Below are 19,346 nucleotides of genomic sequence, written 5' to 3'. Positions count from 1 at the left end.
CTGCCCTGCCACATCAGACAAAAAGACCCAAAAGACAACCTCTGAGGCAGGAAAAGGAACACTAGGAGCCCCACCAAAGCTGCTTCAGTTTGAGGGACTGAGCACAACGCTGAACGAAATGCTGGAGTTGAGACCAAATTCTCTGACATGCGGTTTCCTTCGGTCTAGTTCAGTTATTTTTCAGGGGCTTCTTAGGAACCAGCTGAAGGTCTCTTTCCCTCCTTCTCTGTTGACCTCTGCTCTACCTCTCTGGGGGTTATCATCATAAACTGTCATCCCGCCAGTTACGGGCTTCTTCTACGTATCTGGGAGGTCTGAGTTTCCCTCATTGAGATGAGCCCTGTTTCTTTCCCGAGTCGGATTCCTGGAGTTTTATCTTTTACTTCTAAGCAGAAGCCTGTCTTCCTGCATCTCACATGCTCCTCCACCAGGAGTCCCAGCCCATCCTTTTCTTTCTCCCACTTGACCTGCCCTGCAACAATTTGCCCCACCCTAAGTACTTTCTCTGAGAGTCCACTTTCTTCTATTTTATCCTCACTGGCCCTCCCCCAGGCACTTCTCCCCTTCTTCCCAGAGTACCCAGGGCCAAGGCTTACCAGGAAGCTCACCAGGTCCCCTACAGCCCCGCTCAGTGCAGAATCCACGCCCTGGCAATACCCCCACCAACTGGGCCCGTGCCCCTCCCTAAGGTGACCCGCGGGCCTGACATCTCCTCAGCACATTAGTTCCTCCAAAGCATCCAACATCTAGCTAGTGCTTTCCATGAGACTCCCACCTGGCACATCCCACCAGGGCCAGGGTCATTCCCTAGAAAGAGCTCTTTCTCCATTTCTCTAAGTAAATCAGAAGCAGTTCCCACACACCATCCTTTCCTATTCAGTTCAAAGACTTGCTCATTTCACACACCAGTTTACTCTAAACCAGCCTGCCCACGTGATGTGCTAATTCACCTTTATCCCATTTCATCCGGCTGAGATCGAGATGCAGATGACAAAATGTCACTCAGCTGAGTACAACGGAACCTCTCTAGTCCTCAGATAAAATCTGAGAAGAATGAGAAAACTGAGTAGGACGTTGGTCTATGACTCTTGACGTGAATCTATTTCCAGTTTCTTCACTGGACTGTGAGCTCAGGCAAGGAGGGGAGGACTTCATAACTGCAAAGGGCCATCGCTCTGGCTTCTGGCTCATACTCTGTCCCAGCATGAAACATTCACCCTGAATATCTGACACATGTGGAAGACAAGAAAATATTTAGCAAGCTGTGACTTTTCCATTTCATAGCCAGGGGCTTTTAATGGTGAAAAAAGAAAGATGAAAGCATCAGTGAAAGGTCTGAGGGACAGTCATTCACTATTTTAATTATTTAAAAAAGGAGACTATTATTCACCATTAAAATGAATGAGGCACTGACCTATGGTACCCCTGGATGAACCCTGAAAACATTATGCTAAGTGAAAGAAGCCAGACACAGAAGGTCACATATTATTGTATGATTCCATTTATATGAAACACCCTGTAAAATAGGGAAAAATCCACAGAGACAGAAATCAGACTGACAGCTGCCAGGGGCTGGGAGAAGGGGATAGTGGAGAGAAGCGGCTTAATGGGCATGAGGTTTTCTTTTGGAGAAATGAGAAGGCCATGAAATTAAACAGAGGTGGCAATGGCGCAAGATTGTAAATGTATCGAATGCCACTGAATTCCCACTTTAAAGTGATTAAGCTGATGTTATATACATTTCACCTCAATAAATAATATGTATTTTTTTGAGACGGAGTCTCACTCTGTCGCCCCCAGGCTGGAGTGCAGTAGTGCGATCTTGGCTCACAGAATCCTCTGCCTCCTGGGTTCAAGCGTTTCTCCTGCCTCAGCCTCCCGAGTAGCTGGGACTACAGGCACGTGCCACCACACCCGGCTACTTTTTGCATATTTAGTAGAGATGGGGTTTTACCATGTTAGCCAAGACAGTCTCGATCTCCTGACCTCCTGATCCACCCACTTTGGCCTCCCAAAGTGCTGGGATTACAGGCGTGAGCCACCACGCCCAGTCAATAAATAATTTTTTCAATAAAAAATGACAAGCCAGCCTGAAGGAGGTAGGATCTGCCACTGACCAAACCAGGACAAGCTGAGCATCAAAATGAATCATGGCAGGAATGGTTTATAACACATTAAATAATAATTAATCCATGAGTCTGTGTTAGGGGAGGAAAGGAATAAAAGATGACAGCACCTCCCAAAGAGAAGAAACAGGAAGTGGAAAAGCACCATCAGAGATGAGGTAGAAAGCTGGGCACGTGGATATCCAATAGGCCTCTCCAACCAGGTAAGTCCCAAACCAAGCTCATGGTCTCCCCCTAATACTGCCCCTGCCCCTGCCCCAGGTCTCCCTGACTCCCCGTGTGGCCATCTCTTTACAGGCAGCTCAGGTGAAGCAGCAGCAGTCCCCTGGCTCCTCCTTCTTTCACACCCCTCGTTCTCATCCATCAACAAATCCCATTGGCTCTACTTAAAAAATATATTTAGGGTCTGACCATTTCCAGCATCTCCAGTGCCACCACCCTGGGTTCAGCCAACATCCATCCCTACTGGCCTGTATCTCTGCAATCCTTTCACAGCTAGTCTTCCTGTTCCTGCCTTTGTCCCCTACCGTAGTCAAATTCCCACACAGCATTGAGGATAACTTCTGTAAAAGATAAGCCACATGAGGGCTCACTTATAATTATTTATAACACTATCCATTTATGTTTTACATTCTTTTCATTACATAATGCAATTCACAATTTTTTAGTGGAAAAAAAATAAAAGGTTAAAGATCATGTCCATCTCTCGGTCTAAACCTTCCATCTCATTTAGAAGGAAAAAACAGGATTGAGTGTGGTGGCTCATACCTGTAATCCCAGTACTTTGGGAGTCCAAGGCAGGCAGATCACTTGAGGTCAGGAGTTTGAGATCAGCCTGGCCAACATGGTACTGTCTCTACTAAAAATATAAAAATTAGCCTGGCCTGGTGGCACATGCCTGTAATCCCAGCTACTTTTGAGGCTGAGGCAAGAGAATCACTTGAACCCAGGAAGCAGAGGCTGCAGTGACCCAAAATCACGCCACTGCATTCCAGCCTGGGCGACAGAGCGAGACTACATCTCAAAAACAAACAAACAAACAAAAACAACAAAAAAGAAAAAAAGTTCTTCACAAGCCCCTGAAGGCCCTATAGGATCTGAGCCCTGCTCTCTTAAGTCCTGTTTCTTCCTTCTCTCTCCCTCTCTTCAGCCCTTCCAGCCACTCTGGCCCCCTCCCTGCTCTAAAACAGCAGTACAGTCCAGCCTCGGAGTCACTGTGCTTTCTGTCTGCCCTGCTTGCAGTGCTACTCGCCCAGGGTTCTGACTGGTTCCTTCCCTCATGTAACTCAGGCACCTGCGTAAATGTCCCCCTCCTGAAGCAGCCAGTAGAATAAAAGAACACCCTTGCAAATCCCCGTCCCCTGATCTTGCTTTATTTTTCTTTTCAACATGTTACCAGGCAGATCACATATTTGCTTATATTCTATCTTCCCCAACTAGACTATAAACTCCATGGAAGAGGGACTTTGTTCTGATATTTTATTGCTTCATACATTATTTTGTGGCTATACCTAGAACACTGTCTGGCAGAGAGCAGCAGCATACTTGGGAATAAACTGACAATGGAATGAATTGCCCAGAAACAGTGGGCACAAAGGCATGCCCTCAGACCTGGCTGTCATGGCTGGAGAGCCAGACCCCATCCCAGACCAGTCAGCTTCACGCAGGAGACTCTTTCCAAGAGCAGAGGGGACTCTAACCACAGCCACACAGGTCACACAAGTCTGGTTGTCAAACGACAAATCAGAATAAATGGTCCTGAAAGGATCTTAAGAACCAGTTCATCCCTCCCAAACTCCCAAGTCCTCCACCACCCCTTGATGGGTATGGTGCTCAGATACTGCTCACTGCTGGACTGCAAAACAGCTCTAAACACATGATTTACAGATAAAGGATCAATGACGTTGGTGCCTTTCCTTACAAAACACTGCAATTATCTCTATAAAAAAAAAAAAGAGTAATGACATCAATTAACCTGATCCACTCGCCGCATATGCCAGCTCTCACTGACTTGATATTTTCCAAGTGCTGTTTTTCAATGCTCAGAAACCACAAAACCAGAACACTGAACAAAAGGCGCTCAAGGGATTGATTAACACAGTAGCTCTGACCCTAAATGTTACCTAGAGCTGTAGTTTCCAGACTTGGCTGCACATAAGAATCACCTAGGGTGCTTCTTAAAATCCTCATAACCTAGCCACACCCCAAACCCATCCCACGGTGATCCCTGGGCACGTGAGCCAGACACTGGATTTCCAAAACTGCCCGGGTGAACCCACATGTACAGCTAATGCTGCAAACCACTGAACCAGAGAGAAGCTAATGGTTGTGTTGGCCTAACAAGGCAGAAGGACTCACGGTCTCCTTACCTCACCAAGGTGTCACTGCCGGCCCCTCCTGGGCTGTAATAGAGCACATTCTCCAAGGACAGGGAGAACTTCAGCCCCTCTGCCTCTGAGATGTATAAATTGGTACGGTTGTTACTGTGGCTGACACACACAAACACCTGGTCCTCGGAGGCATCTGCGATGTAATATTCCTTTGGAATCAGAAGTCAAAAAAGATATGTCAAAAAACCAATTTGCCCTGTGGGCTTTTTCTATACACACACGGAAGCAATGACTTTCAAATGTCCTAGTGACGAATGTGGGCCTAAAGCCCACAGGAAGCTCCCTAACCTTGGCAAAGAAGCTTTGGCGACTTTCCCTTTGGAGAACCTGAGGCGGATCTGCAGCTTAGCGGGCCCCTTACTGGCAAACGGGGGCACAAAATAACGGGTCACTGCACTGCACAAATGACCTACAAACCTCTTTCTGTTAATAATGTCTCCCTCATTTTCCCATGAGACCTTTCATTTGTGCAAAGTACAATACGGATTAATGCATTTCGCTTTATTTTCCCTAAGGTGACCAAAGGAAGGCAGAATCCATAGAAACTAGCAAAAGAACTGGCAAGACGGTTCTCCATATGATCCCATTCGTTTGGTGGAAGGTAAGTAAGTGAGCTACTTACCTTTCATCAAGCCAACTGCCAGTGTCAAGACATTTCACTGTGACCTCCTCTCTGTGGCAACTCCTCTAATGACCCCATCCCATGCAGATCTTTCCTATCCATCTTCATGTTATAAAGCTGCATATGTAAGCACTTGCTTATGTGTAGTTTCTTCTGCTGCTCAGTTCATAGTCTCTCCAACCTGTTTCTAAAAGGTGGGACCCAAATCCTATCCCCTGTTGGAACTCACCCCTTGCAAGCAATACAGCAGGTTCTCAATAAAAAAAATTCCTATCATGCACAAACTTCCCATTGCTTCAGTACTGGGACATTGCTCAGATGGCACTGACTCTGGCTCCAACCTCTCTCTGCCAGTGCTGCTCCACTTAAAGCAAACTAAGACTCTCCTTCAGCTCTGCTTCAGTGAAGTGGGAAATACAGACCACAATGGCCAAAGTGTAACTGCTCTCTCTAGAGACCTCTCTAGAAAGTGACTTCAGGGAGGCTCCATAAAATATCCACTCCAGCAGGCCATGCCTGCAACACCCTTCCTCTGACCTCTGCGTAAAGACAATGACACTTCTTCCCAACCTCAAGCAGATGCCACTCACATTAATAGGATGTCTTGTGACAAACTGGGCTGCTCGCATGGGCTTCCGGCCAAAGGAGACCCAGAGCTGGACAGAAGACTGCTGTTGACTGCCCAAGAGATGCTGCCAAGGAAGAGGAAAAAAAAAAATTAATGGTGCCACATTACAGTCATTCAAAAGCAGCAAAAATAAAAATAGAAGAATCAGATTCTCCCAGTTCTACTGGAAACACAAAATAGACTCTGTGATTGCAAATTCATATTTTTGCAGTGTGTGCCATCACTGGGCAGCTTGGGTTGTACTGCTTCATCCTAGATACCTGGTTTGTAACAGACACTAGATACTCCGTGGATATTAGATAAGGAAGGAAATGGTATGATGGTAGAACTTGGACTAGAGGAGGTTGTTGGAGGCTGCCAACACTTCAGTAGAGTAAGAGATAGAAAGAGGATTGTGTGATGAGGCTGAAGAAACAGGCAGGGAGGAGCCTACAGCCCCCAAACCACTAAAGGGTGAGATCAGCCACACACCATGCACACAAAACATGTTCTTTTCTTCTTTCTACTCCTATTTTTAGATTACAAGGATGCTGCAGTCACAAGGCTTTAATTTGCACCAAGACTTGAGAGAATATTCATTGATTCTGGTTTTCCGTCTCTGAATAATCTCATTGAGGAAGGTCTTTTACTATAATATATATTCATTGGTAGAGTATTCAACATGATGTTGACCACATCACATTGCATTTCAGAGACTTTTAAGTCACAGCAAGAATCTTGGAAATGTGTATAAAAGCATCAGATTAAGAGCTAGCTCTACCAACTGAAAAAATGACAAAAAATCTCTCTAGCTTTCAGTTTATTCATCTACAAAGGAGAAGCTTATTTGGATCACAACTTCCCTATAGATGGGTTTAAATGGTCCAGCAACCCTGTAAACATATATGCAAATTTTTTATATACACTCATTTATTTTGCTATGGAGGCTCCATACATTTTATCAGATTCTCAAGAAAGTCCACAATTCCAAAAAAGATAAGAACTGTTACAAAGACTCTGTGTGGTTTCTTCCAGCTGTAAAAGAACATGGCCAGAAACGGAAGGCAAATGTTGCATATCTATCAGGAAAGACACAGGGAGGCATACCCTCATGTGGACATAATCATACAAATGACTATTAAACTTACTGAGATGTTGGGATTCCCAGCCAGAGGGGTTACTTTGGCTTCACTTATCCTTGACTAGGTTGCTGTTTATTATAGATATTAACTTCCTAAGCAGTAAGGAACATACCCATTTATTTTATCTGTAATATAACAACTCAGTACCCTGTACTCACACATGCCCTATGAATACTGTGAGGACCCAGCTGATAAAGACAAAGTTACTTTTAATCCATTTGAGCAGCAGACATTCAAACCACCACTGAACAAATGGTTAAAAGTAATTTGTTTTAAAGAAATCAGGTAGAGAGGTACAAACGACTGCCCATTAAAATGGAAACCTGAAAACCACATTAATAGCTTGTACTAAACATGGGGCTGTAGGAAATGATGGATCTATTAAAAACGTAAAAGCATATTAACTGAATGAGAAAACAATTCCCAGCAAAATTGTTACATATAAATTCCAAAAGCCCTCATTAAGCTGATAAAATGTTATGACTATGTCAGATGATTAGTTTCAGTCAGCCTATATACACATTTTTGTGAATATATAGAGGAATGTATCAATGAAATACACATTTTTACGCTTTGTTTTTTACTACTTCCAACTGTTGGTAAAACTTTAAAAAGAGTGATTTCTCAATGACACCCAGGCTCATCATTAGTTAAAAATACTTAACAATTGCTGCTGGGAGGCCTGAGTATTAAGAATATATTTCACAGGTCAGTCTTACCTCATAAATGCAAAAATCACAGAATACCACAATCATCAAACCAAAAAAAAATCTCAAAATGCATCGATCCCACTTCCTTCTTGGAGAATTATTCCTAAACCTGGACAATTCAGGTTCATTCTTAATGCATTTTTAAAGAGTTATTATATTGTTTTACTGCCACCAAGAAATATATTAACAATTAAACTATGGTAAACTAGTGATTGTAAGATGTATTGTAAGGCTCTGAGATTTTTCTTAACAAACCATAGGTTTGGGGTTGGTTTGTTTTTTATCTCTATTATTATCAAAGCAAATCATACTCATGGAAAACATCCAACAGCGCAGATGAGTACAAGGTAAACGCAGAAGCTCTGCTCTGACCTCCACATCCCTCCTCCCACTCTACCCTGCAGAGTGCCCCGTGGCTAACAGCTCTTGTGCATCCTTTCAGAAATATACTGCGCCACCACACGCAAGCATACTTACATAGTGACAGACACTGCTACATCTACCCTCACCACCCATTATCCCTTTCCTTCCGAGCACTGGGACCCTGACAGCATCCGGGATAAATGACTGCACTTCTCTACCATTTTTGCAGCTATGGGTAGTCACGTGATTAAGTACTAGTCAATAAGATTAAAAACAGAAGTTTTGTGTTGGATTTCTAGGAAGGCTGCTTAAATAGATGGAATTGGTGGGAAGAGGTCCTACTTGCTGTCTCTCCTTATTCTTCCTAACTGCAATAAGGACTTGAAGGCTAGTGTGGACGTCTTGAACCACGAGGTAATCTTGAGAATGGAAATCATTAGTCAGGATGGTAGAACATTAAGACAGATATCTGGGTTCCCAAGAACATCAGGACACTGACATACCAGCCCAAGACAGCCTACCTCCAGGCAGCGAGGGGGAGAAAACTAAACTCCTGACTTGGTTAAGTAACTTTTCTTTCTAGTCTATTACCAGAAACCTAACACAATTCTAAACTGACACAGGCAATTTAATTTTTCACATATAATTTGGATCATGATATAAATGCTGTTTTATTACTTAACTTTTTCCATTAACAGTGTATCTTACTGTCCCACAATTTAAAATTTTATCACTGGCAATGTATCTTAGACATCCTTCCACTTAACAGCTATTGATAGGCATTTGGGTTATTTCCAAAAACATTTCTTAAACACAAACACGCACACACGCACACATACGTATATATTTATTACTTTTTCAGAACTGCAAAATACTGTTGGTATGATCTGTTCTTAGAGAAGAATTCTTAAGTCAAAATTTGTATTTTTGATAGCTATCATGAAATGGCTCTCCTGAAAGGCTGTACCAGCTAACACATCCACAAACACACATACCTTCATCAACTACTAGGAATGATTTAAATGTTTTAATCTAAGTCAATCCTATAGAGTCTGATAATTTATAAGAAGTTTCTTTTTTATTTTGTTTTCATTTCTGATAATTAAAAATAAATTCAGCCAGGCACAGTGGCTCACGCCTGTAATCCCAGCACTTTGGGAGGCCAAGGTGGGCAGATCACGACGTCAAGAGATCAAGACCATCCTGGTCAATATGGTGAAACCCCGTCTCTACTAAAAATACAAAAATTAGCTGGGCATAGTGGAGTATGCCTATAGTCCCAGCTACTTGGGAGGCTGAGACAGGAGAATCACCTGAACCCGGGAGGCAGAGGTTGCAGTGAGCCGAGATCATGCCACTGCACTCTAGCCTGGCGACAGAGAAAGACTCCATCTCAGAAATAAATAAACAAATAAATCCATCTAGGTATGTGAATAACCTGAATTTCCCTTTATATTTGAGATTGTGCTAAGAGCAAAAAGAAATGGAGGAGGATCAAGAAGAGGAGAAAGGAACTAAACAAAGGATACTCTTATCAAGTAAAGGCCAAAGGATACTGCAATGAGCTATCCCACTGAAAGTTGCATGGCAGCTCAGCTAGACAAAATGCGTAAAGAACTAAGCCCTCCCAGGGCATGTGGAAGCACAGGGCCACTAGTTCAGAAGCACCAGAGCCATGGGTCACATCCTCCCTTGAAGCAGCAACAAAGCTTCAGCAAAACATCCTCATCCACATTAATGTTATTTACAAAAAAAATCATAAATAAAACACAGCTAAAATCCAACATCTGGGATATTCCAGGGGGTAAAAAGGAATTGAGTAGATAGCTAAGGAGAGGTTGGCAAATGTAGGTAAGTAATATTGAAGCTGAATGAGGGCACATGGGGAGGTCATATCAGTATTAACTGTTCTTTCGTGTAGGTTGGAAAATGCCTATAATAAAGTTTACAAAGTTAATATTAATTGGAAGCATTTCTAGGAACTCTAAAAATATACTCATCCATAAAAGCAAGAAAAACACTGACAAAAATCTTCAAAATCAACTTTTTCACAATTCTGCAAATGAAATAAAGAGTTGCAAAAATTCAAGGCACATTTATTCAAGAACAATGGCTGAATCTTGGCAAAAATAGCCAGCTTTGTGATGTTTCCATTTGCCCTAATCCCATCCCCCTCTCTCTTGCTCTGTGGTAGACTTGGAAACCCACAGCCTCACATCTACAATAGCTGTGAAAAACAGCAGCCTAGCAGCCACTGGAGAGGACAGAACAGGTCCGGAGTTCCCAAAAAGTCTGACCTGTCTGGGGGCTCACAGGAAAGCTGCATTATCAGCTCTTCTCTTTATACAGCCTGACTTGGTTCATGATATAGACAGCCTTATAGCCAGCCAAGATATTTACTGAAAACAGTGAATAAAAACTAGCAAATGTTTATCATCATAACTGCTGAAGACAGTATTACCAACTGGGAATGAAAAGAGGCTAACTAAAAAGCTTAAAAGGAAAAACTGGGGAAGAAGATGCCCTTAGGAGACTTCAATAAGCTCTAGAATATTCCTGGGACTCCACAAGGTCAAGCACATAAGAGCTGTGAGTATGCTCAAGAAAGAAATGAACAGGGTCTAATCTCTTACCTCCAGCTAATCTTGAAGCTCTACGTAAGCAGGAAGTGAAGGCTAGGACAGAGTTGTAAACTGCCTGCCAAAGCATTGAAGGTATACCCAAACACACACCCAGAGGCCATTAGCAAAGGCTGAGGGACTTAGTGGTTGAAAGTGTTTAAGAAAATCTCTGTCTTTTCATTAGCTGACCAATAAGCTAAATTATGAGATACTTCAGTAGCAATTACAATAAAGAACACAAACTTGATAGCAGTATAGGAAACTCCCTGAACAACAAAAACAACAACAAAAACAGCAACAACAACAAATAGCAACAACACAAAACCCTGAGGACGGGGTGTCAGTGGTGTGGAGCTGCCACATCATTTAAAATGTCCAGTTTTCAATAAAAAAAATCACAGGACAAGCGAAGAAACAACAAAGTATAGCCTATACACAAGCAAAAAGAATAGTCAGTAGAAATTGTCCTTAAAAGCTCAGACATTAGACTAAGTAAAAAAAAAAAAAATTCAATAAGCTATCATAAATATGTTCAAAGGACTAAAAGAAATCATGTATAAAGTATGGAAGGACAGTATGAGAACAATGCCTCATCAAATAGAGAATATCAATAAAGAAATAAAAAAATTCAAAAAAAAACAAGCAAATAGAAATTTGGGAGTTGAAAAGTATAATAAATCGAAAGAAAAATTTAGTAGAGGCGTTCAACAGCAGATTTGAACCAGGAAAATAAAAAAGCAGTGAACTTTAAGACATGTCAATTGTGATATCTTAGTCTGACCAAAAAAAAAAACAATGTTAAAAATAAACAGAGCCTAAAAGAACCAGGAAACACCATCAAGTGTCCTGACATACAAATTATTGAAGTCATTGATGAGATGACAGAATAAAGGAGAGAGAATATTTGAAGAAATAATGACCCAAAACTCCCCAAATTTGATGAAAAACATAAATCCAGTAAGCTCAATGAATTCCTAAAAGGATAAACTCAGAGACCCATACCCAGGCACACCATAGTAAAACTGGTGAAAGCCAAAGATAAAGAACCTTGGAAAGCAGCAAAAGAAAAATGACTCATCTTATATAAGGAGTCCTCAATTAGACTAAAACTCTACTGACGGGCTTTAAGAGTATAAAGATGAGACAATAACAGCACAAAAGCAGGGACACAATAAAGCTATATAATGACAAAGATTTTGTACACTACTAAAGTTACATTGTTATTAATCCAAATTAGATTTCATAAATTCAGATATTTATTATACTCCCCAAAGCACAGATGAAGAAAACACCTGGGAAAAATTTAGTGAAAGAAGGTACAAGGGAATTTAAATGCTACCCTAGAAAATCTGCATTTAAAATAGAAGAAGGCAGTAATGAAGTAATACAGGAACCAAAAAAAAAAAAAAAATACTATGAGGAACATAGAAAGCAAACAGCAATAGCAGATATGTAGTCTACCTTTTAGTAATTACATTACATGTAGGTGAATTAAACACCCTAATCAAAAGGCAGAAATCAAAAGAATGCATAAAAGACCTGACACAACCATGTGCTATTTACAAGGATTCAAAGATACAAATAGATTGAAACTACAAGGATGAAAAAATGATACGCTCTGTGATATGGTTTGGCTGTGTCCCCACCCAAATCTCATCGGGAATTCCCACATGTTGTGGGAGGGACCAGGTGAGTGGTAACTGTGTCCCCACCCAAATCTCATCGGGAATTCCCACATGTTGTGGGAGGGACCAGGTGAGTGGTAACTGTGTCCCCACCCAAATCTCATCGGAATTCCCACATGTTGTGGGAGGGACCAGTGAGTGGTAACTGTGTCCCCACCCAAATCTCATCGGAATTCCCACATGTTGTGGGAGGGACCAGGTGAGTGGTAACTGTGTCCCCACCCAAATCTCATCGGGAATTCCCACATGTTGTGGGAGGGACCAGGTGAGTGGTAACTGTGTCCCCACCAAATCTCATCGGGAATTCCACATGTTGTGGGAGGGACCAGGTGAGTGGTAACTGTGTCCCCACCCAAATCTCATCGGGAATTCCCACATGTTGTGGGAGGGACCAGGTGAGTGGTAACTGTGTCCCCACCCAAATCTCATCGGGAATTCCCACATGTTGTGGGAGGGACCAGGTGAGTGGTATCTGAATCATGGAGGCAGGTCTTTTCCGTGATAGTGTTATTATCACTGTTCTCCTGATAGTGAATAAGTCTCATGAGATCTGATGGTTTTTAAAATGAGGGGTTTTCCTGCACAAGCTCTCTTTGCCTGCTGCCATCCATTAAGACATGACTTGCTCCTGCTTGCCTTCCACTATGATTATGAGGCTTCCCCAGCCATGTGGAACTATAAGTCCATTATAAACCTTTTTTGTAAATTGCCCAGTGTTGGGTATGTCTTTATTAGCAGCATGAAAACATGGACTAATACACCATGTTAACTGTACCCAGAAGAAAAGAAGAATAGCTATAATAATAGTCAAAACAGAATTTAAGACAAAAAATAGTTACTAGAGACAAGAAAGGACATTTAATAATGATAAAAGTGTCAATCTAGAAGAATTAACAATCATAAACATATATGCACCTAACAACAGAACTCCAAAGCACATGAGGGAAAACTGCCACAATTGAAGGGAGAAATAAATAATTCAAGACGATAATAGTTAGAGATTTCAACAGTTAAAGATTTTCCCATCTTCAATATAGAACAAGGCAGAAAAGGAAAAAGATAAACTGAACATCACCATCAACCAAGTAGATTTAATAAACATTTCTAGAACATAGTACCCGACAACAGCAGAATACACATTCTTCTCAAAGCCCATCTTTCATTTCACATGTTCAGCCACACTCTCAAGGATAACAGATGTTAAGTATTAAAATAAGCCTCAATACATTTAAAAAGAACTGAAACCATATAAAATACATTCTGTGATCATAATGGAATAAAATGAGAAACCAAAAAGACAAGGAAATTCACAAATATATTGAAATTAAACAACACATTCAAAAATCATCAGTGGGTCAAAAGGAATCACAAGAGTCATTAGAAAATAAGATGAATGAAAATGAAAACATAAGCATATGAAATGCAGCTAAAGCAGTGATTAGAGAAAAATGTATACCCATAATCACTTATGTTAAAAAAGAAGAAAAATATCAAATCAATAACCTGACTATCCACCTTAAGAATGTAGAAACATAAGGGCAAACTAAGCCCAAAGCAAGCACAATGAAAGAAATATAAAGATTAGAGTAGGAATAAATGAAATACAAAAGAGAAAAAGAATAAAGAAAATTACTCAAATAATATACTGATGCTTTGAAAAGATTAACAAAATTCAATAAACTAGACTACAAGCTAGACTTACCAAGAAAGGAAGACTCAAATTATTAAAATTAGGAAAGAAATAAGAAACATCATTAACAACCTCACAGAAATAAAAAAAGAAGATTAGTATGAATACTATGAATAATTGAAAATTAAATAACCTAGAAGAAATGAACAAATTACTAGAAAGATACAAACTGCTGAAACTGAACCAAAGATAAATTTTAAAAACTAAAAAGATTGAATTAGTAACCAGAAAACGTCCCACAAAGATGGTAAATTCTGCCAAACAAATTAAAGGATAAAAATGATTATAAACCAAGAGCATGTGGGATTCATTTCAAAAATGTGCATTGGTTTAGCATATGAGAAAGATCCATCAGTGTAATATTCAATGTTAACAGACTAAAGGAGGAAAAAAAGAAACATATGATATCACAACTGACACAGAAAAAGCACTGACAAAATCCCAGACTTTTTCATGATAAAAACACTCAACAACCTAGGAATAGAAGGGAACCTTTCTCAAATTGGTAAAGGGCATCTAGAAAAACCCCACAGTTAAAAATCATACTTAATGGTATAAGACTGAATGCATTTCCCCTAAGATCAGGAATAAGACAAGATGCCTACTCTCTCCACTCCTAGTCAACATTTTACTAGAGGTTCTAGCCAATGCATCTAGGCAAAAAAAAAAAAAACAAATAAAAGGCCTCCAGACTGGAAAGGAAGAATGAAAGGATGATGTTGTCTCTCTTAGCAGACCTAAGGAATTATCCTAAGGAATCCACACACCAAAAAAGTTAGAACTAATAAAGTTCAGCAAGATTGGAGAATATAAGATCACTAATACAAAAATCAATCATGTTTCTACATACTAGCAATGAACAATCTGAAAATGAAATAAAGAAAAGAATCATTTACAATGGAGCCAAAAAGGATACTTAGGAAACTTTTTTTTTTTTTTTTGAGATGGAGCCTCCCTCTGTCACCCAGGCTGGAGTGCAGTGGCACGATCTCAACTCACTGCAATCTCTGTCTCCTGGGTTCAAGCAATTCTTCTGCCTCAGCCTCCTGAGTAGCTGGGACTACAGGTGCACCCCACCACACCCAGCTAATTTTTGTATTTTTAGTAGAGACAGGGTTTCACCATATTGGCCAGGCTGGTCTCAAACTCCTGACCTTGTTATCCGCCCACCTCAGCCTCCCAAAGTGCTGAAATTACAGGTGTGAGCCACCGTGCCCAGCCAGGAGAAGTTTTTAACTAAAGAAGTCCAGGACTTGTACACTGAAAACCAGAAAACCCAGTTGAAAGAAATTAAAGACAACCTAAATAAATGGAAGAATATGGAATAATATATTGAGAAATGGTAATACTCTCCAAATTGTGTTGAATCTGTAGATCAATCTCTATCAAAATCCCATCTGTGGTTTTTGTTGTTGCTGTTGTTTTGGCAAAAAATTGACAAGCTGATCTTAAATACACATTGAAAGAATAGCCAATACAATCCTGAAAAAGAACGAAGTTGGAAAGTTCTAATTTATCACATTCAAAACTTATTACAAAACTACAGTAATCAAGACAGTATGCTGTTCGCATAGGGATAGACATATAGATTAATGGAATAGAACTAAGAGTCCAGAAACAGGCCAAGTGCAGTGGCCTGGGCAACATAGTGAGACCCTATCTCTTCAAAAACTTAGCCAGGCACAGTGGTGCATGCCTGTAGTTGCAGCTACTCAGGAAGCTGGGGCGGGAGGACCGTTGAGCTTGTGAGTTCAAAGCTGCAGTGAGCCATGACCATGCCACTACATTCCAGCCTAGGTGACAGCAAAACTGTCTCAAAAAAAAAAGAGAGAAAGAGAGAGAGAAGGAGTCCAGAAATAAATTCTCATATTTATGAGAAATTAATTTTCAACCAAAGTACCAAGGGAAAAGTATAGCCTTTTCAACAAATGGTGCTGGGACAACTGGTTATCCACATACAAAAGAATGAAGGTAAATAACTACTTCACACTAGATAAAAAAAATTAATTGAAAATGAAATGAATCATAGACTGTAAGAGCTAAAACTACATAACTCTTAAAGGAAAAGGAAGCATATCTCCATAACCTCAGATTAGGCAATAGTTTCTTGGATATAACAATAGCATAGGCAACAAAAAATAATTGATAAATTGAACTTCATCAAAATTAAAAACAAGGCTGGGCATGGTGGCTCGTGCCTGTAATCCCAACACTTTGGGTGGCCAAGATAGGAGGATTGCTTGAGCCCAGGAGTTTGAGACCAGCCTGGGCAACATGATGAAACCCCATCTTTACAAAAAATAAAAAAATTAACAAGTATGGTGGCACATGCCTGTGGTCCCAGCTACTCAGGAGGCTGAGGTAGGAGGACTGCTTGGGCACACGAAGATCACAGCTGCAGTGAGCCATGATTGCTCCACTGCACTCCAGCCTGGGTGACAGAGTAAGACCCCCAACTCAAAAAATAAAAATAAAAACTTTAGTGCTGAAAAAGAGAAGAAAGTAAAAAGATAAACCATGGAATGGCAGAAAAGATTTGCAAATCATGTAACTTGTATATAAAGAATATATAGAAAAAAGAACTACTATAACTCAACAACAAAAAAGAACCCAATTTAAAAACGGACAAAGGATTTGAATAGACATCTGTCCAAGAAAGACATACAAATGGCCAACAGCCACATGAAAAGATGTTCAACATATGTTCAACATCCCTAGCCATCAGGAATTCAAATTAAAACCATTAGATACCACTTCACACTTAACTGGGATGGCTATCATCCAAAAAACAGTAACAAATGTTGACAAGGATACGGGAAAACTATACCCTAATACACTTCTGGTGGGAATATAAAATGGTACAATAGTTTTGGAAAACACTTGACCGATTCTCAAAAAGTTAAACATAGAATTGTCAGCTGGGCACAGTGGCTCACTCTTGTAATCCCAGCACTTTGGGAGGCCAAGGTGGGTGGATCACAAGGTCAGGAGATCGAGACCACCCTGGCTAACATGATGAAACCCCGTCTCTACTAAAAAATACAAAAAATTAGCCAGGCGTGGCAGCAGGCACCAGTAGTCCCAGCTATTCGGAGGCTGAGGCAGGAGAATAGCGTGAACCCGGGGAGCTTGCAGTGAGCCGAGATCGTGCCACCGAACTCCAGCCTGGGTGACACAGCGAGACTCTGTCCCGAAAAAAAAAAAAAAGAATTGCCACATGACCCAGTAGTTACGCTCCCAGGTATAAACCCAAAAGAATTAAAAAAATAAGTTCACACACAAACTTGCACAGGAACATTCACAGCAGCACTGTTTGTAACAGTGAAATAGTAGACACAAGCCAAATGGCCACCAACTAATAGATGGATAAATAAAATATGTTATATTCATTGCAAATACTAGTCAGCCATTAAAAATGGTTAAAGTAACTATACATGCTACAATATAAATGAAACTTGAAAACATTATACTGTGAAAGAAACCAGTCAGAAAACGTCACTGATATAGTTTGGCTATGTCCCCACCCAAATCTCATCTTGAATTGTAGCTCTCCCATAATCCCCACATGTCATGGGAGGGACCTGGTGGGAGATAACCGAATCATGGGGGTGGGTTCTCCTGTGCTGTTCTCAACATAGTGAGTAAGTCTCACGAGATCTGATGGTTTTAAAAAGGGCAGTTCCCCTGCACACGCTCTCTTGCCTGCTGCCATGTAAGCCATGCCTTTGCTCCTCCTTCGCCTTCTGCCTTGATTGTGAGGCCTCTCCAGCCATGTGGAACTGTGAGTCTATTAAACCTCCTTTTCTTTATAAATAACCCAGTCTAGGGCATTTCTTCATAGCAGTATGAAAATGAACTAATATAGTCACAAATTGTATGATTTCTATTACATAAAATGCCCAAGATAAGCAAAGCCATAAAGATACTAGATTAGTGATTACCAGCATCAGGGAGGAAAAGGGAAGTAATGGTAATGGGTATGTGGTTTCTTCTGGGGGGTGATAAAAATATTTGGAATTAGGTAATGATGATCATTGCACAACCTTATGAATATACTAAAAACCACTGAATTGTACACTTAAAAAGGTTAAATTTTGTAGAATGTGAATTGTATCTGAACACAGTTGTAACAAATATTAATTTTAAATGTATTGGTATTATAGTTTTATTTTTAATCTGTAAATGTTTGGGTTTTATTGATCGTGTATGAGAGTTATAAGCATTAGGTGCTTATACGTAGCTTTATATTTGCATACATTTAAGTAACATAGTTAAAATAATATGTAAGTAATTTGATTTGGGTCAGTTATCCTATAATTCACAACACAGTTTTGTCAGATGATCTCTCATCTAGAAGGCCACAACATCTTGCAGCAGTTACTAAACTCTTCTGTTACCTCTGATCAACATTAGAGACTAAATTAGCTTAAGGTTGAAAATTGGTTTTCAATAGTGAAATTCGTGGTTGCTTGGTCAGAATCATGAAAATACACATGGGCCCTTACTTGGGAGATCGACATGACATCCAAATACTTGATTTGGGCATCATATTCTAAAGATACCATCCTGTCATTAGCAGGGTATAACAACTGAGAGAGGCCCATAACCTGTACTTTTTGGAATAATGCCTGGGACTTGTCAAGACAATGTGATTCCAGTTACCTGATGCCAACTGAAGGTGTAACAGACAACTAGCAGCATAGTCAGCAACTACAGGTAGTCAGACAACTATCTGTAAAGGTCCAGATAATAGATATTTTCGGATTTTGGAGCCATACTGCCTCTGTATAGTTAACTATGCAACTCTACCACTGGGGCATGAAAGCAACCTTAGACCACACATAAGCAATGACTATGGCTGTGTCCCAGTAAAACTTCATTTACAAAAACAGGTGGTGGTCCACAGTTTCCTAGCATCCACTCTAGAACATAGCGTGTGCAGCATGCAAGGCATGGGTGGCTGCATCACCTGTAAGGACACAGAAGAGACTTCAAGTCCACAGATCACGTCTTTGCTTACTGATACACATTTGTGCCAGGAATATCTGAGCCTGGCTTGCACGATCATCTTAATCTGGTAGTGAGGTTGTGAGGTTGTAGGGGAGTCGCTAACCCTGACCCACCTCAAGCTTTTCGGCAATTACTGTTATCTACTGAAAGAGTCTCACAGTTGTATATTACCGAATTAACAAATCACAGAGGAACGTCATTGTTTCTTTAATGGCCCTATCATTTTGATGTAGACTATGAAGACAAATAAGTGAACTTTATGTCAAAAAGCAAGGAATAAAAATTAAACAAGACAGCTTAAGGGCAACAGATACAAAGCACATTACAAAGCCAGAGCAAGGCCAACAGGGTACCAAGAGGTTCTGAAGACCTGGACACCA

General features: G+C 40.6%; 1 protein-coding gene across 2 annotated transcripts in view; it reads right to left on the bottom strand.

Annotated features, from left to right (window-relative positions):
• The window catches only part of SORL1 (sortilin related receptor 1), a 185,752-nt gene that overhangs the window by 117,433 nt on the left and 48,973 nt on the right, over positions 1–19,346 (bottom strand). For both annotated transcript variants that reach the window (XM_033208099.1, XM_033208100.1), the window contains exons 7-8: positions 5,729–5,830; positions 4,496–4,665 (exon numbers count right to left, since the gene is read on the bottom strand). In XM_033208099.1, coding sequence (XP_033063990.1) covers positions 4,496–4,665; positions 5,729–5,830 — 272 coding nt within the window. The remainder of the gene's footprint in view (positions 1–4,495; positions 4,666–5,728; positions 5,831–19,346) is intronic.

This window comes from Trachypithecus francoisi, unplaced genomic scaffold (genome assembly GCF_009764315.1).
Source record: "Trachypithecus francoisi isolate TF-2019V2 unplaced genomic scaffold, Tfra_2.0 Lachesis_group8, whole genome shotgun sequence".
Taxonomy (NCBI): domain Eukaryota; kingdom Metazoa; phylum Chordata; class Mammalia; order Primates; family Cercopithecidae; genus Trachypithecus; species Trachypithecus francoisi.
Note: the sequence above shows the minus strand (reverse complement) of the source record. Positions and strands in the feature narration are given on the sequence as shown.